At 40.9% G+C, this 26,833-nt stretch overlaps 1 protein-coding gene across 2 annotated transcripts in view; it reads left to right on the top strand.

The window, feature by feature from the left end:
* LOC126278349 (transcription factor AP-4) overlaps positions 1–22,803 on the top strand; it is an 80,052-nt gene extending 57,249 nt beyond the window's left edge. For both annotated transcript variants that reach the window (XM_049978392.1, XM_049978393.1), the window contains exons 3-6: positions 11,667–11,823; positions 12,304–12,581; positions 13,891–14,207; positions 19,310–22,803. In XM_049978392.1, coding sequence (XP_049834349.1) covers positions 11,667–11,823; positions 12,304–12,581; positions 13,891–14,207; positions 19,310–19,583 — 1,026 coding nt within the window. In that variant the 3' untranslated portion in view covers positions 19,584–22,803. The remainder of the gene's footprint in view (positions 1–11,666; positions 11,824–12,303; positions 12,582–13,890; positions 14,208–19,309) is intronic.
* Positions 22,804–26,833: the final 4,030 nt, after the last annotated feature.

Here is a 26,833-nt window from a genome sequence, read left to right as displayed (position 1 = left end):
AATCCTGCCTCGGGAATATATGTGTGTGATGTCCTTAGGCTAGTTAAATTTAATTAGTTATAAGTTCTAGGGGACTGATGACCTCAGATGTTGAGTCCCATACTGCTCAGAGCCATTTGAACCATTTTTGAACTTTGCTTATTTTTATTTGCAAAGCACAATTCACGTAATTTGTAAAATTGTTCATTAATCTGTTGATAGCAGTATAAACTATGCTTGAGTGTAAATCTTACACTGTGGTTGTTTACACATTGCTGAATCATTTAGCTTGCTTTGCTACAACAATATGTTTGTCACAGCAATAACGTTTCTTCTTCCGCAAGCAGTTCACTCGAGGTATAATATAAGCTACCACCATCTCTAAAATGTTTAGAAAGACTGGTACTCTCTATCGAATTAGTTTCTGCAATCAGAAAAGCTTTGTAGTATTTACAGTTTTTATACGTACACCGTATGGATACTAATCAGTTTGTTCATCCATTGTAGTCTGTCATTTTTGGGAATCAGATTTTTCCACAGTAGTATGACTTCGAAGTGTCAGTCTGAAACTGAATAATCTGTACGTCCCACTTTCTTCATTTGCATATGATAAACGTTAACGCACGTAACTCATTATTGATAACTAAATGGCATAAGGCATATGGGTACAGGGTGTCTTTCAAGCAAGATACTGATTGGTTTTATTATTATGAACAAGTCTCTCGTAATATGTTCCACATTTCGTTATTCCTGTCAGGTCACATGAAGACAGTGCTCAAAATATAGTTTGAACTCTCATATCGTACACCATTTTTTGAAACTGAGTTCTCCAAGCGTTTCTTACGATCCTAACCATGTTCTGTACTCGATTATGATGCAGATACGTACGATTGCCAAGCGTCAGTGTGAATTGCTTCCGGAAGATTACAAATAGTATTAAACTTCCCTGCTAATATTGACTAATAGCAACAATATGGTGCGTAAAAGTGAGAGGTCATGATACAAGCAAATTACCAATGTCACATACGATCACCCACAAACTAAGAAACTAACCTTTCTTCATTTGAGGACGGTCTAAGGTGTCAGTGAAAACTTGTATTGTTGTCAGCAGAACATTGATTTCACTTTATATCATGTGACTGAAGATGTAGTTCACACACCTATAAATATAGCGTAGTTGTTAGAATTAGTATACTGAATATGACATCACAACCTCCCATTGGATACCATCGTAGTTGAAATCTGCCGCCTGATTCGGCAACAATTGCATAAAGCACATATATCTTGATACTTGGGGAAACTCACCACATAACGTCGTAATCGTAAAGCGTATTCCATTTCAACATCAACTTCCTGCAACAAATCGTCAGTAATGACTGAAGGCCGTCGACTTCGTTCCTAGTGATGCACATTCGTACAGCCAATTCCCACACCATCCAATCGCTCATGTTTTCTCTACACACTTCACTGATCTGACTGTAAATTTCAGCAGCGTATTTCACAATCCGTGGGATTCTCAATCGGAGGACCCATTTGAGATACAAACAAACATAAACACGTTAAATACTGGTGGAATCGTGTAGAAAAGTGACTGAAGTACAGCTTTTCGTATAAGAAAATTTCTAAGAAAAGTATAGTTTTATTTTTATTTCAAAAATGTACTTCGTGTAACTCCAGTAACTCACGCACACGGGTAGATTTCGCTATTATAGTATTGTTGAGGAGAACGAAATATGTGACTTCAATGACAGTATGAATGCTTTAAAACGGAAACGGACGGCGCACAGGTTTTATTGTCACTGAAATAGGAGCCAGATACTGACAACCTTCTACGATAACTATTAATATTTAACTTGTTATTCCTAACAGTCACGCTGTAACCTGCCCATCCCTACTACAATGGCGTATACTCTACTTCTAATAGGAGTCTTATCCGAGTGACTCTTTAAATCTTCATGTAACTTGATAGTTTCAGTATTAATGTTGAAAAAGAAAAAGCATTCGTTGTGTACTGGGGAGGGGGGTTGCTTTTTAATCGAAAACCACCCTCCTCTTTAATGTTGTTCTGACAGTTAAAAGTTGCTATTAAATAGTAATGTTTTTTTTTATTTATAGAGGCGGAACACGTCTGACAAAACGTAAACAGCATTTACTCAGCTCCACAGACAGCCATAAGGTGAAAGGCATTAATATATTAATGCTACTTCTGTAGTTAACTCCTTGGTGCCATTATATATTTGCATGAAACTGAATTTACTACCTTGCACATACTTTAGACCTTCGGGTAATAGGAAATGCATTGTCGACGTTAAGGTCTGTTTTGCACCCCCCACCCCACCCCCACCCCACCCCCACCCTCCCCCCCGCCCAAATATCGAGATGATCAGCTGACGTCGCCTGAAAAAGGCTTATTATCTTCCCTCTGGCTGTAAAATTTACACATTAGCGCTATATGTGCACAAATTATTTGAAGCCCTTACTAAAGATTAATTTACACCAGTGCCGGTCCTATTATATTAAACTTCTTTGTTAATCGACAGCTAAGCGTCGCGCAGATAACTATTCGCAGACAGTACAGCAGTATGGTACTGCTTATATTGATCGAGACGCGTCTTCTGAGTATGGGCTAGCGCTATGATTAAATAATGTACCAGAGCTAGTGAGGAGACATCTAATATCTGTGGGCGTTTCTTCACTGGTTGAACTACTGTCAGGAACGCAACAGGAGAGTTAAGTATCTTCAGTCGTTTGCTACGTCTACACGTAATAACTGGTCACCAGTTGTGTCAAAACTCGTATGCCTGGGCCACACTTAGACACAGTTCTTTTGTGCACTAGAAACAAGTTCCTGCTAGAAACCCTGACGCTGGCGTAGTACATATGTTTGTATTATTATTCAGGAAATGTTTTCTCCCCTCTCCGCGGTGTTTCGGCGCTGGCCGCTATTCGGATGCGCAGGCGATAACGGCCGGCGATACGGGTGCAGGTGCCCGTCGCGGTGGCCTAGGCGTGGCCCGCGCCGTGACGTCACTCGTGGCGCCCATCGACCCGGCGCCTGACGTCACTACCGTGGCGCGACTACTAGCGGAGTACGAGCCGAGTACGGCACAACTGCATCGTGCACTTACCCATGTTAAACAGGCCCGAGAAATTGTGTATTCACGTGTGTATGTGCGCTTTACTTTGGCAAAGGCACTTCCTTGCATCAACGTTTGCCGGATATAACTTTGTACTCTCTTACAATAATTGCTGTACATAAATAAATAAAGTGATTAATACAGTCAGTGAGAGGGCTGTGTGTAGTCTGAGGTTGCCAGCATTAGTTATTCCCACACCGGTATGTAATCAGTTACCCCAACCGACATTCAAGAGCGTCTTTCATTTCAAGTGTACCTAGGAAATAGGTGGTTCAAATGGCTCTGAGCACTATGGGACTTAAAATCTGAGGTCATCAGTTCCCTAGAACTTAGAACTACTTAAACCTAACTAACCTAAAAACATCACGCACATCCATGCCCGAGGCAGGATTCGAACCTACGACCGTAGCAGTCTAGGAAATAGAGTATTCTGCCGAATTTCTGTCCGTTAAGCGCGTTATTCGATGTTTATCATTCTTAAAAGTAAGTCCCGTCGCAAGATAATCTATCATGTACTACTACAAATGACCAGAGAGAGAGTAAGAGTTTGAATTGTCAGATTGAAAGCGCAGCTCGTTTCATAGCTACCTTCAGGAACACCAGTTTAAATCACACCTGCAGTTAGTCATGTGTGGTAGGGATACAGAATAAAATATTGTTTCATTTGAAAAATTGGGAGGGAGGGTGCCTCTCTGTGGTGAAACTCCCTCGCGATTGAAGTTGGGTGCCATTTAACTCTCGCTCTAGTTGCAGCACCTAGCGTGCTCGCAGGAGGATGCACTCACAGAACGGCAAACGTTCGACCTCCCTCGTTGGTAGCGTTTGGGCGGTGCAACGGCTGCGGTGTCGGGCGACTGCAGTGTAGCGCGACGCGAAGCGACGGCAAGGCAAGGGAAGGGAAGGGACGGGACGGGACGGCCGCAGAAGGACGTTAGTTCCTTCACCTGGCGCCGCGCCGCCGTTGCCACATCGCATCCAGCAGCGGGCGGCCGCCACGCTGTGTTCCGGCGCCGAGTCGGACCGGGCGTGTAGCACAGCTGTGCGCGCCGGGATTGCCGCGTGGGAAAGGAGCGCAGCGTCCGTTTCCTCTGAAAGTAGTCTGATTATTTCAGCAAAGTTGCATCACTGTCTCATTTCTGCACAGAAGCTGTGTGGATTTAATTTCCTTGCTACTGCTATGCTCCTAGTGCATGTGAACTGGTTTTTTTCCCTAATCGATGAGCGTTTTTGTCCGTTTATTGTTATATCCAACGTAAAATAGGCTGACATCGTCAGACCTCGCCAATCCGTTGTCCAGGGAAAGTCACCGTTCGTCAAACTGCATTAGGCTCCCGCGTTAAAAATAAGTCCATACTTTTAGACAGGTGCAGTAATAGTAGCTCATTTTAGAAGTCGGATGTTACGTGCACTAACCTAGTTTTAAGAAACAGAATTAAAAATGCAAGGAAAAAAACATTCCAACGAAGGCGAGATAGTTTTCCCCATCTTCGGTAAGTTAACGTCCTGTGTTCATGCAAGGTCCTTGCGGAAATTATTATTTTTTATTTCTCGCATCAACGTTTCAATGTTAGCGATGAAAAAATTCGGTAAATCTGAAAAGAGTACGCAGCCTTGCGTTAAGTACTTGTCACTTGCTTGACTGGTCGATCATCAGGATGTTTGAATTTTAATCATTGTTTTTTTCTCAGAGCCAATAGAAATGTAATTACGAGCAACAATTCACATTATATGGTAGTGAAATTGACTGAAGTAGGGTGAGGGTGAGAGAGAGACCAGGCAGGGACTTATGGAGGTAAAATTTGGTAAGCTTCTATTAGGAAGACGACAGGTGGTAAAATTTGAGTATTAGTGTTGTCGGCTATACGCCTGTCTTGATGAGTCGCATTGGCATCATGTCTCCGGATGAAAAAAGTTGACGGATGTTACCCAAAGTCAGCTAAGAGTGAGAGGAACCAGTTGCGGACAGAAGTGAAGGAAAAAACGAAAAAGTAAATAAGTGTAATTGGCTTTTTGTGCTAGCCTGCCAGCAGAGACTAATTTTAAAAAAGTTTAAGTTTGGCCCCACCCTCCTACCCCTGGAATGTGGAGCACAGTTTTTATTATTACAGAATTCTTACACGCTACACACAATGGTTAACATAAAGTTTCTGGAATATAAGAAGTTGCTATGTCGCGTATAAAATTTAGTGCTTGTGGCATAACATGGCTAAAGACTGGCCAAATTATTTGTATAAAATATGGCAATATTAGTCTCGCCCTTCCTTCTACTGGGTGAAGTTCTCCGTGCCCCCCCACACTAGTTGCTCCCTACCGAGCTGCTCATGTTCAATGTATATTGTAAAAGTTTGCCAGTTACTTTGTTAACTGTTAAATGTTGTACATCTGTGTTCTCATGTCTATTTCTTCTACTCCATTTTACCTCTCGAATCATTATAATGAAGCAAAATGTAAATTTTTCTCATTATAAATAGGCTCCTATTACGCAAAACATTTTCGTTGTCTGCTATACTTTCACTCGAAGAATAAATTAAAATAGATTCTCTTTTTGTTTGCGATGTGAATGAGCAGACTTGAATGATGGTTTGTTACCGTTCAGAACTGATCGGTTGTAGGAAACGTGAATCGATATAACAAAAGAGTGGAGGCCTAACAAAGAAAATTATTCCGTTGGCAGTTTCTCAGAGATATAAAAACATTCGAGACTTAACAGTACCACGTCTGCGTGGGCGCCGCAGTAAGGCGCGTGAAAGGGGCCGAGCCCCTAGGAGCCAGCCGACGGGAAGTGCGCGTGCTATTATTAGGAGCGGCGGCAGGGCCCAGGATAGCAGAGGCAAGCCGCCGTCGCAGTTTGCTGTTTGGGTGCGCCGTGCCGCCGCTGGTGGCCGTTGCGTAACGCCGCCAACGACCGCCTCCCCGCCGTTATCAATAGTGCCCGTGACCTTGGCGCGCCAGCCCGCCGCGGCGGGCAAGTGTCAGGTGGTGCGGTTGGCAGCAGTGGCCGTGAGGCTGCAGTTCCACTAGGATGCGCTGTGTGGATTACGATAGCGCGGAAACACGCGCCAGCCGTATACCTTCCCACAATAGGTGGTTAAATTGTGCCGGGCGCGTTGAGTGTCATGAGTAACTTCTGCTAATATATTTACGACTCAGTGCAGATCGTCACGCTCAAAATTCCTGGTGTAGTACCGAAATACATTGTTTTGTTTCCATATAATACCGTTACTGAATTATTCCACCAGCAACAGGAGCGCGTGCCGCCTTATCGCCCGCGCCGTGCTCTGCATGTAAAACGGATGTCTGTTATGCCCTTTTAAACAGGATGATACCTGATTTTTTAAAAAAAAATTAACTCCGTTTTTATTACCGAACACAAAATTCCCAAACATATGAAGGGAGAGGTCTGCCATCAGATCACTTGTCCATTTGGCAGGGCCACAGTACTTTTCGTACAAGATGATCCTTTCAAAAGACGCCATACAGCCGGAACAGCAAGTGCGTAGAATATATTCTAACCAAATAAGGCAACAAAGCCAGAAGCATTTTCCATCACATTTTCGCTCCAAATATTTTTTTTTAATTCACCATAACATAGTGATAAACAGTTGGGGTGTTCTGAGGGATGTGACTAGGACGAGAGCCAGTGGTTTTCTATGTTAACTCCAAACTCAATAAAACGTCAGGTCCACGTTGTCTAAATATAATTTACAAAGTCTTACACACCAAGATATCTCCATTGCACACGAACACAAAATCAGAGCTGGAAACGTTGGGAAAATGCTGTGCTACGTTCAGAATCTTTGGTCATTTGAGTCTGATAAGTCATACACTTACATCCCAAATTAACAGCAGATATGCTACAGTAAGCTTAGTCACGATGCTGATTGTAGTCGGTGTACAGAAGAGTTGCCTAACGCTCCATTGCCGTTGTGAATCCTGAGGGTAAGTGGGAGTCACAGTGCACACTAGGTTAGTAATTGAATCCAGTAGCGAATAACTGAGTGTGTCTGAATATGAGGAACCAACAAGTGGAGCAGCATGGTTTAGTTATTGGTCAAGTGTCGACTGCCTCGCGAATGTGCGTATCAAGCAGTCTACCTTGCAGCATTGCCGTTTTGGACAGTAGTAATTTTACGTCCCCCTCGAGCAGTAAGCAGCCAGTGATTATCTGTGACGACGGCTCATTTCGCCGAGCCACGTACTGGGGTGGGGGAGGATGGGCTGTACTTCTCACTTCACTGTATGGAATACGCAGCACAAAGCATAATTAACGTCCAGTCACTGAACCACTCCTCATTGGACTAAATTAATGCGTACTGTGAAGCAGCACAAGGAGCCACGCTGCCCTCAATCCGCCCCCCACACGAGAAAAATCGAAAGTGACTGTGTAACACTATTTTAATTCGAGACACGTATTTTATAATGCCCTTTTTGGTGCAGTCACGGAATGCTTTCTATAAAATAATTGTATTTTTTGTGTGAGCGTTCATTTCGGCTACAGTGTCAAACCTACGCACAAAATCAGTTGCATAATGTTCTCCAAATGCTGCAAAGGTCCATTTTTTAGTGTGCATTCAGTGCAGATTGATTAACTGGCACAGAGAATTTTCATATCCAGAGCCATATCAGCTTATATATACAATTTTGTGGCACTTGTGGTGACCTTCACATAGGACTTAGCTGCCCTCTGTAATTACAAAAAAAAAAAAAAAAGCAGTGAATGTATCAGCAATGAACTACCGCAAGCGTCATGGGACCCCACCGGTCAGACATATTTGTTGACCATTCGTGCAGCTCTTCTCCGTATAAGTTATATATTCCCTTATTTTGTAAGAGTCCCCACACACTCGAAGAGTAAGCTAGGAGGGGCCGGACGAGTGATTTATAACGAATCTCCTTCGAGTGACGGCATTTCCTCAGCATTCTATCAAACCGAAGTCTGCAAGTTGCTTTACCAAAGATTGAGCCTATGTGATCATTCCAATTAATGCCCCTACGAAGTGTTATGTCCAAGTATTTGTACGAGTTTAGAGATTCCAAGTTAGACTTAGCTAATGTTATATTCGTAGGATGCTACTTTTTTGTGAAGTGTACAGTTTGACATTTTCAAACATTTAAAGACGCAAGCTGGTGATCATTGCACCACTTCGAAATCTTACCAAGATCTGACTGCTTCGTTGTAGATAACTGCATCATCTGCAGAAAGTCTGAGGTTACTGTTAATATTGTCTACAAGGTCATTAACATACAACATGAACAGCAAGGGTCCTAACACACTTCCGTGGGGCAAACCCGAGATAGCGTCATCTGTTGACATTCATCCAAGATATCGTGCTGCACCCTCCCTACTAAAATATCCTCAATTCAGCTACAAATTCCACTTGACGACCTCTACGATCGTATGTTTGCATATGGCGAGGATGTGGTGCTGATTCCTTTCGGAAATATAGTACTACTGCATCTAACTGACCTGCCTCGATCCAGAGTATTTAGTAAGTCGCGTGAAAAAAGTGCGAGTTGGGTTTCACGTAATCGATGTTTTCCGAACGCATTTTGGTTGCCACGGAGGAGATCATTGCGTTACTTTGCAACGCGTGCGCTCGATTCTTGCGTTGGAAAAAATCTCGTGACTGCCTCGGCCGGGTGTGGGCGTGGGGTGCGGGTGCGGCCGGACAGCCGTGTCGAGCCGAGCGTCGCCGGCGTGAATGAGTTGCTGTGCCCGGCCTCCCTGACCTGCCGCTACGGCGCGCGGCCCGTATTTTTTTCGCTGCCCTCTGAAGGGTGGGGCGCAGCCGGCTTTGTGACCCGCGGCTTGTCACTCAGTCGTAACGGCGGTGCGCAGAGTTCTTCTGACAAGGGCCGCCGCTGCCTTGCTGAGAGGTGTGTCTTTCCCGGAGGGCGGAATGATTATCAAATACGGCGCACACTTTTCTGAATTTTGTGCCGAAATATAGTTGGAAATTCCCAAGACACTGAATGTAGACCTTTACCACGTAGTGATACATGTCAGATACTTAAAGCGCAACGCACATGCGCGATACTGCTTTCTGCTGTAGTTTTCATGCAGAATTAGAGGGCGATTTCAAATCTCCTAGATTTACAGGTGCACCGTTAAAAGTCGCGTTAAAAGTGTGTCCTATATGGATTCGCTGCCGCATACCGCGTTACTTCAATTGAACATAAAGCCTGAATATAATTAAAAAATGAGTTACACTATAAGAGCGACGATAATTGAGACCATAAACTGTTACGTTCACAAGAGATGTGAAACCCGTCTTGCGTTTCCTCGTTGACTACTCCCTTAACACCCACCCATGATATTCGACCGATAACGGCTACTAATGGTTTATGGTTGTACTCGAAATACGCGGCAGCTTTGTTGTAAAAGGTTCATAAGTTTAGTGAATGCCGCACAATGTTGACAGTACAGCGTGTGTCCAGGTAAAGTCGTTTGTTGTGTGCCTATTTACAGGACCACCCCGTTTAATTTCTCAATGCCCGTACGGTGTCAACTTCTCTTCCACTGTTCAGGTAACAAACTTAGGTGTGATAAGGTTTAAACCTACTGGGATGTGTAGTTTCTGAAAAACACGTCGTTTCTGAATCTCATATGACGTTTTCTTCGTTTATACGACCGTAGCCATTGAGCTGCAGACTGTGCGTGCGTGCGTGCGGTCACAGGAGCGCTGCGTCGCCGTGTATGTGACGCGGTCGCCCTACAAGGTCCGGCGTGCAACTGAAGCTGGCGGAAGGCTGCGGTTCGACCCTCGCAAGCCTGAACCCCAGGACAGGTATCTGGTTCCTCAACAGCCTCGAACACCCGTTGCGTCGATGTAGAGACACGAAGACTCGGACTAAGCCGAAATACAAGATATCAAGAAAGTTGAAGACTACGAAAATAGCTTTTCTGTATTTGCTTCATTCACAGCGATAATCCGGTATGAAGCTGTGGTTACGGTTTCCACCCATGCGCTTCAAATCGTGCCTGTCACAAGTCATCACGATAGTGGATCCATTGCCTCTCTGGTTTTAGTAACCGAACGGGTAAAACTATTCGATGGCGAGACTAAAGGGGCCAACCAAACAAAAACATCTCTCGTTTTATCATTTAATAACATTTTAAAATCTATTCATTTTTTATTCATTGGCAAGAACGAATGCGATGTCGACAGTTTGGAGTGCTCGAAACATACATCTAATAGTCCCGACGATCTGGAATAAATGTATAACAGAACCGTTGGGGGGGGGGGGGGGCGGCTTTAGTGAAGAAGAGATTCACACCTGGTGCCAAAGGCAAGAAGGTGGTGGGGGGGAGGGGGAAGCAGCCACCTGCCTCTACAGCGAGTGCAGCTGCGACCTCTTACGACAGCTGTACCCCGGGGGCACAACCTGACGCACGTACACATCGTCCCTATATGTACTAAGAATATTCTCCTCAACACATCATGTTGTCTTAAAGTTTAAGAAGGCTAACAGACTGGTGTAACAAAACCCTGTGTATGATTACACGATTACAGAACAGTCGGTGGCAGTAGTTACTCCCATATCTGTACGAATATTAATGGGGTCTGATTTAAAGTGGAACAACCGCATAAAATGAAGAATCCTCACGAAGTGCAACCCATCGACAAGGGAAGTGGCTTAGAAAACTCATTTGACCATTACTTGAATATTGCTCATCGGTCTTGCATCCGTACCAGGCAAGAGTGCTAGAAGGAATAGAGAAGATCGAACGAGCAACAGCACATTTTGTTACAGGTTCATTAAGTAAGAACGAAAGCAACACCGAGATGGTCATTAAATTCCTGTGGCAGATGCTGCAAGAGACGCTATCTGCCTCATAGTATGGTCTACTTTAAAATTCTGAGAGTAAATGTTCCTAGAAGAGTTAACCAATTTGTTGCTTCATCCTACATATATCTTGACCATGAAGATAAAATTAGAGAGATTCAAGCCCACACGGGTGTTTTCCATCAATAACTCTTTGTACAAACGTATGTGACTGGTAAGAACGAAATAGGGAAGTGACGATGTTCCACAACGTAGCCTTTGTTACACACTGTCAGGTAGTCATCTGATGTTAAAAGTAATTAAACAAAATCTGATGTCTGAGGAGAATTACTATGAAGTGTCACAGATCCAAAAAAGTCGGTTGGTTTTCAAGGGTTTGTAAATTAATTTATGAGTTACAGTTAAAAAAAAGACCATAATAAAAAAAAGTGTTTAAATTGAGCACAAACATGCTTGCCATTTAGTGGTAAACAAAAATCTGGCATACAACTACAGACAGCCACAGAATGCATCTGTCATCCATATAGTGTGAACTTCGTGTTGTGAAGTACTGTGGACTACCTCCTAATCAGTTCTGATACTATTCTATTTCATGTATATCGTTTTAATGTTATATTTTTCATACTGGTGTATTGGACTTGAGGTTAAAAAGCAATTGAATTAACTTTCTGAAATTTTTACCGCCCGTGAAAAAGGTACTGTTGTAAATATTCCTATTTTCTGTGATCCATAAATTTATGACCTTTTTTATCATTTTTCTAGGCTGCCATCCTTCAGCAGACAGCAGAGTACATATACCAATTAGAACAGGAAAAAACTAGCCTTCTGTCACAGAATTGTCACCTGAAAAGGTTACTGAATAGGCAGGAGGGTCAGCATGAGCAAACTGCATCAGTCAAGCGCAGGAAAATTGAATCGAGTGAGTATAACTTTGGTTGGTATTGTAATACTCTAGAATTAAAGTTGACAGAACTTGATGTAGACGGGTTGGAGGGCAGCCAGTGTGGCTGAACGGTTCTGGGCGCTTCAGTCTGGAACTGCTTGACCGCTATGGTCGCAGGTTCGAATCCTGCCTCGGGCATTGATGTGTGCGATGTCCTTAGGTTAGTTAGATTTAAGTAGTTCTAAGTTCTACGGGACTGATGACCTCAGATGTTAAGTCCCTTCTTCTTCTTCTTCTTCTCTTCTTCTTCTAATCATAATCATCAGTAGGTAATTGTTGTGTCTAGAATCATTTAAAAATAGTGTTCATTCGTTTAGTAAATAATTAAGTAATTACTTAATGGATAAAATGTAAGAAACATGTATCCTAAAAAGATTTTTTCAATAAACAGTATTTTAGGTAACTGTATTTCCAAAGCATGTCTTTCTCTACAATACCTTCTCATTTTATCTACAGGTATGGTCGTTGTCAGTGAGTCATCAGATGAAGGCATCGGTAGCATGTCTCCAGAGCCAGCACCAGTCCCCGGAGGAGCCGCCGTTTCGGCAGCCGAAGCAAGTCGCGAGCGCGACCTCATAGAACTGAGGCTCTCTTTGGATAGAGAGCGTAAACTTCGAATGCGTCTAGAGGACCAGGTCCGCGCACTGGAAAGTCAGTTGTATCCCAAACAATTGAGGGATCTCTCGCATCAAGTTACTCTTCACTATCATCATGAATCTCCCACCCCTCACCAGGTCAGTAGATAATTACCAGAAACATTACACAGAATATCATTGTTAAATTGTGTGAAACCTGTTATTTTCATCTTTATATGGTATTTTGTCATCCAGTGAATTTCACCCTTCGCAGTACAGTCCAAACAGTATCTTTAACTCTGCAGTATTCGCATGGTCATTCCCCACGAATCTATTTATTCCCTATCTTTTCATCTCTTTGGACCTAGGAATCACATGACCTGAGTACCTTCCTGTTGGTAGCAGTACTGTGTTACTCCTTTGTTTTGTTTTGTTTAGAGCAGCAGTTGTGAAATAATCAAGAACAGTGGAGTCACTATCCTGCACAAGCAGCAGCAGTTGATATGATTTGCATTTTTGATGCCCGGGGAAAGTAAAAGGGAGCCATTATAGCCAATTATACTTATTTCTCTAGCAGTTTCTTATTATTCTGGTGTTACTGTATGTCAGATTGTTTTGCTAGGGACAGGTCAGTTAATGGCATTGTCACTTGAATTCACGAAACCAAGTAAGCATCCATAGGGTTCAAATTTGCATTCAGAAAATGTTGTACTCGTGTATCAGTTACTCCTAAGAGCAGGAAAAATGTTTTACTTCTACCCAGTACCCACCATGATGAAAAATTGATGAAGAGATTGACAAAGTGGCAGAAACACTCACTGATGACCGAGCGAGGTGGCGCAGTGGTTAGCACACTGGACTCGTATTTGGGACGATGGCGGTTCAATTCCGTCTCCAGCCATCCTGATTTAGGTTTTCCGTGATTTCCCTAAATCGTTTCAGGCAAATGCCGGGATGACTCCTTTGAAAGGGCATGGCCGATTTCCTTCCTCACTCTTCCCTAACCCGAGCTTGTGCTCAGTCTCTAATGACCTCATTGTTGACGGGACGTTAAACACTAATCTCCTCCTCTGCACTCACTCACTGATTGCCTATGGTCATATTTCCTACTGAATATTGGAGGTATACATGCTTTTGTAGTACATGCTGCTGACAACCCAAGACGCTGGAGTAGACGGAGAGGTTTTGTGTACCTATTGTCTTATCAGCTTGTTTCAGAACACATGGAATTCCATCCTGTCATTAAAATTTAAATATACTAAATTATATAGAAAGTTATGTTGTTGATTTTTACTTATAAAACTGTAAGCTGACTGACAGTCTGCAGCAACTACTAATGTTATGAGTTTTGGCACAACAAGTGCAGATACGTCTGTCTTGTGAAATAGTGCTAACTTTGTGGTCGAGAAAAATTTATTTTAATATGTCTGGTGATAAAATGGAGTGACACTGGTATTGTTCTGTGCAGGTGGTCACCAGTGGCAGTGGCAGTGTCCCTGTTATTGGTGCAACTATCCAGGATCTCCAGGAAACGGCAGCTGCTGTTGCACACTTACAAGTGGTTACTTCGCGATCACCGTCGCCCATCTTAGGGCTGCCACCTCCATCACCACCCCCACCACCACCTCCAGCACCACAAGTGCGTGAACCGACACCACCCCCAACTCCACAGCCGCAGAGGCTACCGAGTGTTCTGGAAGCTGCCATCAAAGCAGAACCAAAGGTCGAAGTAGAAAGACTTCCGTCACCGCCTGCTGCCTCTGATGATGTCACACCACAATCCAGGTACATATTATATTTCCAGAGCCTTCTTATAATCTGACCCAATCTGTAAGTTGCTGTGACATTTTCGATCTCAGTGGGTGATCTGTAGTTCGAATTTGGTTAAGCTAATCTACTGTAAACATTAATTTTTGAAAGCCAACTCTCATAGAAATATCAGTTAATATTGAAGGCCTGCCATGTGATAAAGAAGTTAAATTGTCTGGCACTTGCAGTTGAACATCTTGGACATTTTACTAATACAGGAGCACCACAGAACTCTAGACCCAAAATAAAGGAAATGGCTGGGATGTTGACATCAGTTTATAAATCACCAAATGTGAGAGTTCAAGTTCGTGGAATACCCTAATTTTCAATATCAAGCTGAGCACAGGTGACTTCAAATGTCATAGCACATCTTGCAGTTACTGGGAGATGAATAAGAATGCAGACGATCTCGAAGAATGGCCTCAACAGACTGGGCTGATACTAATACCTGACTATGCTACAAACATAACACCATTCATATCCATCATCTGCCAGAAATCGTTGGAAAGGCGAAAAGTTCCATGTGACTGGAAGAAGGCCCAGGTCATAGCAATTTGTAAAAAGGGTAGGAAATCGGATGCACTTAATTACTGGCCAATTTCTTTGACATAGAGTTGTTGTAATATCATGGAACATACTTTGTGTTAAGACATAATGACCTTTGCAGAGTCTGAGAAGCTCATCTGCATAAACCAGCATGGCTTTAGGAAACTGGTCATGCGAGACACAGTTGACCCTATTTGTGCATGATACACAACAGGCTCTAGATACCGGTTCCCAGGTTGATGCCACATTCTTCGACTTTCGAAAGTCATTTGGCTCGGTTCCGCACTGTCACTTTGTCCAAAACGAAGGTGCTTATGGTCTATCCGATGACATATACGGTTGGATAGAAAGTTTTCTAACGAACAGAGAGCAGTATGTCGTCCTGAATGGGGAAACTTCCAACAGAAACAAGCATAACATCATGTTCTCCAGGGCAGCATAATAGATCCACAGCTTTTTACGATTTACATAACCGATCTGGTTGATGGTATTGACAGCGGCAGTAGACTATTTGCCAATGATGCTGTAGTCTACAAGAAAATAGTAACACGCAGTAAGTACCTGGTGTAATGACTGGCAGTTATTTCTCAATATTAGTAAATGTAACCTACTGCGTATAACAAAACGAAAATCCCAATTAATGTAAGAGTACAAAATAAATGTCTTTGCAAGTGGTAACATCCGTCAAGTATCTGGGTGTGACTTTCGAAATGATCTCAAATGGAACGATCAGGTTACACAAGTAACGGGTAAGGGGAACTCTAAATTGTGGATTATTGGTAGCATCCTGAAGCGACGTAGTCCTTCAACAAAGGAAATTGCTTACAATCTTTATTTTGTCCAGTATTAGAATATTGTACATCTATATGGGACCCTTACCAGTTGGATCTGGTTTAAGAGATTGAGAAGGTCCAAAGAAGAGCTGCAAGATTTGTGACTGGTACATTTTGCCATTGTGAGAGTGTTAAAAATCTCATAGAAAGTTTGAAGGTGGACACACTTGCAGGTAGATGACGCGCTAAACAGAAGGGACTGCTCTCCAAATTGCAAAATCTGATCTTTGCTGAGGATGTAGGGCATATATTGTTACCACCAACTTCAAATCACACAATGATCACCTTTCAAAGACAGGGAAATTAGAGCTCCTACTGAAGCGTTCACTTGTTTTTTCCCCTCACGCGATCAGCAAGTGGAACAGAAAGGGGGGGGGGGGGGGAGATAGGACTTTGGTGCGAATAGTGCTCTCTGCCATACACTGCTTGGTGGCTAGCGGAGTATATATGTAGATGTATATCTGAAGCTCCTATTCTCCTCTTATAGTGGGTGTTGGTGTGGTAATTATAATCCAGGTAACATCTTAGTCAGTGAACACATTGCCCAGCATGCAAAGTAGAAAATTTTGGAGCCTCTCCCTCATCCTGACCAATGACCTGCAATGCTGCAGCAGCGGTGAAGCTTGAAAATGTCCAATTTTAGAAGATTTAATTTTAAGTTAACACAGTGGGCAACGTTCTGCTTAGAACTTAATAAAAAAAAAGGGCATAAATGTTTAACCAAACCTAAAGATGTAAAATAGTTTTATCAAATTAGAATCGCTTCTCACAGATATTTCACCAGGGGCTGCGGAATGTCTTACATCCCTGGACTCGATCACAATTCAAGATATCTCCTTCGGAAATACGAACACCTATTTGAAGCTGACTGATTCTCTGAAGAAACAATTCAGACAGACGACGTCTTTTGAATGCTGTATCAGTTAAGAGAAGAGAGAAATGCTGTAGTACAGTGTCCTAACTAGATCTGAAACAGAACACCAGTAAGTGATGGGAGTTGAAGAAACTTTAGTGCTTCAACAAATGCTCTGCCGAGCCTGTCATCATTTAACTCCCAGTCATATTGCACATCAATTACTGCTGAATGGGAAGACTAAAAGAACAGTAAGTACCAAAGAAATCCTCCTGTGGAAGATTGCCTTGGTACCCCTTTCACCGTGGAATAACTGGAAATAGTTTTCCAATCTGTGGAGAATAGTAAAGCTGCAGACTTCGATGATCTAAGCCAAAATGAATTAAAGTGTTTGGGCCAGTGACATAGCAATTGATCTTAATCTAAATGGACATCTGCGTTTCAAAATTAAAAGTTCCTAAGATCTAGTGCAAAGCTAAAGCTGTAGTAGTTCTGAACCCTGGAAGGGATCCAAAACACTTCCTAGCATTTTCTCTTTTTTGACAACTGTTCAAAGTCTTGGAAAGGCTAATCCTCAGTCACATCTCAAAACATGTTCACGTAAACCTTATAAAGTATTCTACCCATAAAAGTTGTGCTGTTGTTGAATCCTTAATCTAGTACATAGTCATAAAATACGAAAGAGGAAAAGATAAAACGGGGACCTTCATAGATCTGTCACCTGTGTATGACAGCCAACTGCCAGAAGTTGATTAGAAAGGAATATTTAATCATAAAAAACTACTGTTTAACACAGTTTATCTGGTGTTTTCAATGAAAGTTTTCTTGTCACACTGCTTAATAAGAGGAGCTGATGGAGAGCCATGAAGAATAGTCTCCCTCAGGGTAGTTTTGACAACCCTCATGTACAACATAAACACAAATGTTCAATCCATGAGCCCTGGAACATTACTTATGCAGGTGATACGGCAACTGCAGCTCAAGGCAAAATCATCGAGGAAGTAGAGATGAAGCTGACAGCAATCTTTGAAGATATCAGCAAGTATTATGATAACAATATAAACCCAAATCCCAGAGAGATGCAGGTTTGTGCCTTTCGTCTGAGAAATTGGGAAACAAGGAGGAAGTTAACTATTGTCTGGAGAGAGCAACAACTGTGTCACTATTAAACTCCAAAACACCTGAAAGTAAAGTTGGATCATAGTCTCACAGTCGAAGATCATTATCAAGAAGCAAAGCTAAAAGCACCTGTGCAAAACATTATTCATCTGTAAATTTAGTGGAACCACCTGGGGCTCACAACCAGAAGTGCTCTGTAAAAGTGCCGTGCCACTATAGTGCTGGGTATTCTGCTGCAGATAAGAGGATATAGCCTTGACTGAGACTGGATGCAACAGGATTGGCTTGTTAGGAACAGCTCCTGTCACCAAAGTTTACGAAATTATGGGTATAGTGCCAGCTGATATCTGCAGAACAGCAGCAACAAAAATGGAGAAAAGGAAGTAGGAAATCGATCCTCGGCACTTACAAACATCCTTCTGTGGAATATGAATCACAAAAGGCTAGTTTGAGGTCAAGGAGGAGCTTTACATACACTTCATCACCTGGAACTTGCCAAACAGAGCTATGGCGAAATTTGGGGACCAAAAGAGTTTGGGAGAACATTGAAGTGGAATCTGCTGTGAGCTAACATTTGCGGTATGTGATGTGGAAGGCACCAAACCATTTGGGCATGGGAGCAAGGCGAGCCTAAGGAAGTAGGGTTTCACAACTGAAGATGACTCCTTTTCATGAAGTGGCTTGCAGGACCCACATCATCTCCTGATCTGCATAAATTTGTCAGATTCTGGCACCACAGAAGATTTATGCGCATCAAGTGATAAGACCATGTAGACAGTAGAGTTCTGGATCTTACTGTCCATCTAATGGAAAATCAGCAGTGGCTGGCAGAATTTTGTTATTATTTTGTATTATCTATATACATAAGAAATCCACGTTTGTTCGTCAACTATTGCTAAGGTGCACCTTAGCATTTATGAATTGAAAGTGTCTCCTTGCACAGTGAGGAACAACTGATAGCCTCTCAAGACTCCACAAGTTTATTACCACCCAGTATATTCTGTTTAATCTAGACACATGTCCCATATAATCTTTATTCACAGCGGATTTAATTTTCATAGATGTTTTAACTAACATTGTCTTAAGAGCCTCTTGTATGTTGCTGATCCAATGTAATTTCTGACCTTGAAGTCTAGTTGCATCATATGTTGATTTGGCATTTGCATCCCCCTTTAATAAGTGCAAAAGGCAAATCCAACACTTTTTGTGCCATTCTATTAAATCGGTGTCCTACTTTCCAGGCAACAAAAAAACACAGGTTGCCGATTATCAACTGCGTGATGTCAATGGTGGGCCAAGAAACTTTCATTGGAAGTTAAAAATATAGGGCCTTCTGGGCCATTTCAGATACAAAATTCTTTCCACTAGTCCTAATTCTGTTGGAATTGACATTAGGCATGTGGAATCTGGTATTTTTATATTACAAGGCAAGGGGACTATAGTTGAGGGTCGCCTCAAGAGAATGGACAGATTGCATGTGCTGGTTTTCTTGGTGCTTAATATAGTTTTTAACAAGACACCTCTTACAAAGAACTGAAGGAGGGAACGCACAACAAAGCACCTCACATAACATAATTTCCTCAGTTTTCTACTTTTTTTTTTTCTGTGTAACACTGTTCCATTTGTCGAATATCTCCCCCCTCCCCCGCTCTACCCCCCCTTTTTTCTGGCAGTAACATAAAACATATAAAAATTCAGTATTTATACCTTCTGCTTCTTTTTCTCAGGCTGTATGCTGCAAGTACATCGAGGCAAAACCTGGAAACTATTGTGGAAGCCATTCGGCACTTGGAGGGTGACCAGTTCATCAGTGACGAGCCTACGCAAGAAGCTCCTCTGGCTCTGACAACCCATCGAACGGGTCCAACTAGTGGAAGTGCTGAGGGGTTCTTGCATTTCCATTCGCACCCCATTCCATCTCAGCCGCAGCGGCCACTGTCGTCCACAGCTGCCTTGCAGCAGCAGCGTCCTGGTGTTATCGTCGTAAAACAGAGCACGTGATTATTGCACGAGAGCTCTGTCTCACATGACGTGACTGGATTTTATTTCAGTTGATTTTTACTTTCTTATTAGCTTGTAACTGGCGAGGCATTAAACTGTACTCTGAAGTTGTACTGTCTGCTTTAAGGATTCATATATATCTATATGTACATAATATACATGTATGTATGTATGTACACATTCTGCATACATACCATAGTTTCGACTGCATTTTTAGACTGGTGTAGGAATGTGGCAATATCATTCCTTTTGCTAGGAGAGTGTTAGGGTGTAACACTCGATGAATCCTAGCATGTAATGGTGGTCTGTGTTAAATCAAAGTGCAAACCAAGCAATAAAACTTTGTTTTCCTTCTAAATACTGGGTCTGACATCAAAATTTGCCATATTGAGAAGCAGGTATTAGAGCTGTGACTGGCTTTAGTTATCCTAAGCTCTGTGGAACCCGAAGTTGCCTCCGGTTTACAATTAGCTACCTTCGGATGACTGAATACTGACTGGTCTTTTGAGTGGTAGACTTTTTTAATTGTTTAAACTGTAGAAGAAAATAGTAATAGATACAGAGAAGCTAGTATACAGACAATTGTGCATTTGAAATGCTGTATGGCATTGCTTGTCAAAGTAGCAGTTTTCTTTGGTGTTTCAATTTTTGTTGTTGTATATATTTGTCTCTCTCAAAGTTACAAGCAAGTAAAACATACACTAGCCTGTTTTGTGGGCTGAAACTGAACAAACATTTTTGATGTTCCATCTCATTTGCTATAAGTATATAGCTTACATTTTTTAAACATGTCAATATGTGGTATTCTGTTGTGTTATCTCGTTCGCTGACCCTCGCTTTTCTTTTGTACATAAGATTTATTTCTTCAGCGTGAGTGTTTTGAAGCTTGCGTGTATTTGTATACGTCTGAGAAATGTTGTGAGATTTATTTTGTTTTCTATAAAAATAAAAACTGCTGTAAAATGAACTAAAACATTGGCTGATGGTGATCGCCTCATGTATCTCATAAGAGTAACGTTACTAAGGCTAGTTCTGTCTTTGTGTATATATTACTTCTTTTGTTAGGTCAGTTTAGAAATGGACACACAACATGTAAGAGTGAGTGCTACGTAAAGTATTGCGTGTGTGTTGAATTGTTTACTTGTAGGTGTCGTTACATATAAGATTTTCAAAAGGTATAAAAAAATATAAAGTTCCACGTGCTTGGAACAGTACTGATAAATTAGGTATTACCATTAAGCTACTTCTTATCAGTTTACTGCAACATTAAGAAAATTTTTATTCATTCTTTGCTTATGTTACATTTCTAAATTCTGTGTTATTGTTCAATCAACTTCTATTTTCATTAATACAAAAGACTGGTTTTTCATTTTCATATTTGAAATGTATCAACTCAAAAGACAAGTGTCAGGGAGAAAGTTCCTTTTGTACATTGCTGAAGGCACACGTCATTGTAAATTAAACAATTTTGTAGTCTATTGAAAAGGGAGACATTGGTTATTGATTTGGTAGTAATATTATTGAGAATAGTGTTTATGAAGCAGTTTAATGAATTTATTATGCACTCCTAGTATATCAAAATTGAGGTACAAAACCACCCTTTGTTGTTTGCTTTAGAAACCAATTATATCTTCATTTTATTTAAGTGTGTGTGTGTGTGTGTGTGTGTGTGTGTGTGTGTGTGTGTGTGTGTGTGTGTGTGTGTGTGTGTGTTCCCTTTGGAATTAAAAGAATGCTGTGCTTGGAAAAATCTGAATGAATCATTGTAATACATTTTTCTAATTAGTATTATGTTTTCATAATCATTTTGCACTACTGTGATCTGAACCATCAGGATTAGTCCGAATAAACTTTTTTCCTCATTTGAGAAGCAACAGTTTCTTTGCATATTACATCCGAATGCCATCTTTTCCTATGTAAATCTGTTTCTACAGAATGCCAAATACAAGAGTGATGTTTGATTCATAACAGGGTTTTCAACTTTGCTCTATGTTGTGAATGGTGTGTTGAATTGATAATTAAGGCAATTGTGTATTGCACAATGTTTGCAAATCTAGATGCTTGTATGGCATTTCTGATATTTTTGAGGAAGCAGCATTACTTTTTAATTGCATCTAAAATACGTCTAATGGATAAATTAGAATTAGCCTGTTTTAATCTGAACCCAATTTTTCATTATGTAAAACATGTAAAACTTCATAATTTTTTCTTGTGTTATATTGAGCCAATTACTCTGTAAAGCAATTGCAGAATGTCATAAACTACCATATTTTCTCTGATTTTTACATTGTAACTCAACTGGGGCATTTGGAGTTCATTGCAAACTGTGAATATGACAACAGTTGAGAAATGTTACATAGTTTCTAAGTCTGTAGGTACCAGTAATTGGTTTCATGTTGTAGAACACATTTTAATGCTTTTTCCTGTTAGAAACATTTACTCTTATCTTTAAAAATTCTTGTCTGTTTTTCAGTGTAGATCCTAAGTGCTTCTCATTTTGAAGTGCTAATGTTTTATGGACGTTTATGCATATATATCTACATTATCCAGAATTATAAATTGCAAATTGCTAATGTGATTTACAACAGTATCCTAATTCAAAATTATGTATCCACAAGGAAGTAGGTTGCCTCTTTATTTTCTCAGTTTTGTTACATGTGGCTTTCGTTCAGAATATGGTTATAATTGTCATTTAGTTTGTAAATCTTCACACCGTCCTTGTGTCTTTCTTTGATTTATGTCTTATTTGAGTGATTGAAGATCTCTGTTAAACTGAGATGTGCAATTCTCTTTACTTTCTAAATTCTGGATATCAAGCAATATCCCCCCTCCCCTCCTCCCCCAATCAACTAGCAATTCAGGGTGAGAGTTACATACATTTAATGATCTATATTTTACAACTAGTTGGGTATTATGTGGATTATTGATATACTTACCATTGAAACAGTTTGTCAAGACGACAGGTTTTGTAGTCACATCAATTTAACACTATTTCACAGTTTCCTCTTGGTCATTGCCACAGTTGCTTCATTTGTTTTAATTTTACAGTGTTTGTAACAAGCACTAAAATTTCTTATGAAATTTACCTGAGATGATTTTTATATACAGATCAGAATTCTACCAATTTTTATTAAATAATGTTTTGATTAAGAGTCATTTATTTTAAAATTGTTCATAAAAACTGGCTTCAGTTTTGTATTACAAGTATTAAAAAAAAAGACATCCTGTGGTATTCATTGAAACTGTTTTACCTTTTCATATATTCATTAAAAGCCATGTTAAAAAGGTGTATCCTTTTAATTATATCTAGTGAACCATTCATAACCATTAATTTTATGCAGTTAGTCTTCTAAGTGCTTCATAATTACTGTTAATCTCCGTAACAGTCTTGCTTGCTTTTGAGATTGATATATAAAGCAACACGCTAATGACACTGGAATCTGCAGAGGCTTAGGAGGCGAATAATTTGTTGTGAACTTCCTTGAAGACAACCTATTTTAGATTAGCAGCCAAAACTGTTTTATTTTAGTGTACAGATTTCTTGGGTATTTGGAAAAGAAAAAAATGTACAGTTATTAGGGTACACAAAAAAGATAGGTACATATTTGCTAAAAAGAAAAGACTGAAAATCCTCCACTGATACCTCCATCTCCATCTACATCTACGCAATTACTCTGCTATTCACAATAAAGTGCCTGGCAGGGGGTTCAACAAACCACCTTCAAGCTGTCTCTCTACCATTCGACCCTTGAACAGCACGGGATAAATGAGCACTTAATTTTTTCTGTGAGACCTGATTCCTTTTCATCATAATGATCATTTCTCCCTATGTAGGTGGGTGCCAACAGATTGTTTTCGCAGTTGGAGGAGAAAACTGGTGATTGAAATTTCAAGAGAAGATCCCGTCGTAACGAAAAACACCTTCGTTTTAATGATTGCCACTCCAATTGTAGCAACAACGGTGACAATGTAACACAAATTTCATATGTTCTAAAGTATGCAGCTTAATGGCATAGCAATGGACCACTGAATTTATGTCTCAGCAGAAGGGAGGCAATTTTGATTTAGGTTCTCCATCCTAATCAGCATCTTTAGGTCACATAAATTACTTTGAGGAGAAACTGGTATGAATAATTAACGTGATCCTGATCTATGCTAAAGCCATCTCTACCCTTTGCGATATTTTATGTACACAAAGTGACTGTAGAAATGGAAAACAAATTGTGATACATTAATTCCACACAGTGTTGAACTGTTATATTTCTTCATGTTCATCTATGGCATGTTCTTCATGTGAAACTGAGTGTGATGCTGTTTTGTCATAACTCTGAATTACTGATCAATATGAAGTATTTGTAGTGAAATTAAATGGTTGTGTTATCGGTGTATTACAGCTGTCTGTCTGCATGGCTGGAGTGTTACTTATCTTCTAGAAATCAAAAGGCTCATGGACAACACAACAAGATAGAAAAATTAAAATCCTCATCTGTGATTACTACTTTGCTGGTCTTTCTCACTGCACTTCCATAAATTCTGTATGAATATTACATCAGTACTGTTCATTATGATTTGTTATCATTGAATGTCAGTGCTTGGAGAACCCACAGCAAAGCCACAGTAAATAATTCAGTGTTTGTTAGGCAACTGATAAATTACGTAACTGAAGCTTGTGAATATATCTGCTTCAAGAAACTAATGTCGACTCTATAAATATCACTCTAGAATATGCAACCATGAAAATTAAATTGAACAGGAAAGATGGAAGAAAGACTCGATGTCCCAGGAACTGAAGAAACACTATGCACATATCCTTCATCAGTGTGAGTTCAACTGGTCATTGGACAGTGAGACAATAATATGTACATATTATATACAAGCAGATATTTTTTACAGTGTGTATGGACTCTGTGTAGAAATGAACGCAGCTACATACGGGTCCAAAAGGGATACAAAAACGTAATGAACAGCACATGCGCTCGAAGGGAGTTTCTCTAGTTCTATGGCAAGTGAAGGAAAGTTATATCACAATGACAAGGATGTAGACTGATGATTTTGGATAAAGTATATAGGAGACAGGCAAACTAATGCGAACACCTGTACTTGAGAATGGTTTATTAATAAGGAGTTGGACCCCCATTTGCCTGTAATACAGCTGTGATTCTTCTTGGAATACTGGCATATACTGATAGTATAATCTCCTGTGAAATGTTATGCCACTCTTCGATCAGAACCTCTTCTAGCTACTGTAGTGACGAGGGAGGTGGAAATCTGCTGCAGAGTCTGCGCTCCAATACCATCCACTGGGGTTCTATAATGTTAGTCTGGGGACTGTGCTGGATGCAGCAGCTGAGTTGCATGCTCCTCGTACCACAATTGTACTGTCCTGGCTGTGTGCATTATCGTCCTGAAATACGGCATCATTGTTGGGGAACAGAATCTTGGGGTGCACCTGATCACCTAAAATGTCTCACATAAGTGTCGACTGTAACACGGGTTTTGAGAGTAATAATGGTACCAGCAGAATACCATGGAATGGCTGCCCAAACCATCACACTTCCACCTCCATGCTTAAGAGTTCGAATAAAGCAAACAGGATTGTAGGCTTCTTTTGGCATTCTCCAGACGTAAACCCGCCCCGATGTTGTAAATAATGAAAAATGTTGACTCGTCGGCCCATATGACGTGTTTCCACTGACCAGCTATATAGGATTTATGTTCTTGACACCATGTTTTACGCTTCTTTGTGGTGGTTGTCGACACTAATGGTTTCAATATTGCAGCTCGTCCATGAATATTCGCTTTATGGAATTTTCAGAGGACAGTGTCGATAGATACGGAGTCTCGAAGATGGCTGTTGAGCTCCAAGTCACTTCAGCCGCCTAGCTTTGTGCTGTTTTGACACAATTCGTGCTAGCGTACGACGATCTCTGTCATTTAGTTTTTATTTGCGCCCTCTATTATGTTGACGCGATGATGTCTTCCCATGTTTTGTGGAGGCTGTCATGACTGTTGAAACAGTTGCACTTGAAACATTCAATAAGTTGGCTGTCTTGGTTACGGATGCTCCAGCTAATCGGGCCCCCACCATCTGCCCTCGTTGGAACTTGTGTTAGGTCTTTCATTGCACGTCAACCTCGGCCATGGAATGCAAATACGAAGTGCGCACTACTCGTAAACAACCTGCACTGATGCCTAGTCTGTACCGAACACACAGAGTTCCGCGTGACATGTGCCTTTCCTGCATTATTGAACGTCTCATTATTACTACTGTTCACATTATGTTGCCTATCGCCTGTAATATGTGAAGAAGACGACCCCTTTGAATGCACTAAACTCCAGAAATTGAGTAAGGCTTCTGTAACATCATTCAGTGATCGAGTAAGACATCTAGTACACAGGTGCACCAGTATTTTCTTCAAAACAGGAGCCACCTTGACACAATTGATCGACTTATGCAGCACTGTTGGATGGTTTAGTTAAGCTCCATTGAGGTATCTTTCCAGTCTGTGAAGTGGCTGCAGCAGTTTGTACCCAAATGTGCAGTATCACACTGGAAACTAATGTGATGACAATATTAAATTTCTAAGTGAAGCACAGTAAGCAGTTAGGAAAAATGCATGTGAGAAGTGAAGTGGTGGGAGGAGTACTTCCAACCCACAATGCCAGTGGTCTGTTATTGGCCACATTCGAGCACTGGTTTTGTTGCTGCCATTTGTGGCCTTATGTATAACACCAGCAAGCAGTGAAATATTCTACTGAAACTATTTTATATGTTTACAGTGCTCAAACATCTTCCTCCTAATAACTGTTACAATGTTGCTGATAATTGCAATCATGAAAATGTTCTTAGAACAGCTTGTATGACTGTCTAGAGGAGGGGTTGTTGAAAACAGACCAGATCAAGTATTCGTGCAGCCCACGCTTCTTAGCCATATTTTATAATAATATGCATCGACCAAGTAACAGCAAAATCCAAAATGATCAGCTAACATTAACATGTTCTTAAGAGTGTAGTTTTCCTGGTTAGTAACTAATAAAAATACTTACAAAGACAGTTCTGTCTTAAGATGAGGTTAATTTTAATTGACTTGATGAATTTGCCTGTGAGCTGAGTAAAGTTGTGTGCCTACCTCAATTGCAGATTAGATTAGTGCTTGTTCCATAGATCATGAATTCGACACTTCGTAATGATGTGGAACATGTCAAGTTAATAAAAGGTGTCTATACAAGATATTACATTACACAAAAAT

This window comes from Schistocerca gregaria, chromosome 6, assembly GCF_023897955.1.
Source record: "Schistocerca gregaria isolate iqSchGreg1 chromosome 6, iqSchGreg1.2, whole genome shotgun sequence".
In the NCBI taxonomy this organism is placed as follows: domain Eukaryota; kingdom Metazoa; phylum Arthropoda; class Insecta; order Orthoptera; family Acrididae; genus Schistocerca; species Schistocerca gregaria.
Note: the sequence above shows the minus strand (reverse complement) of the source record. Positions and strands in the feature narration are given on the sequence as shown.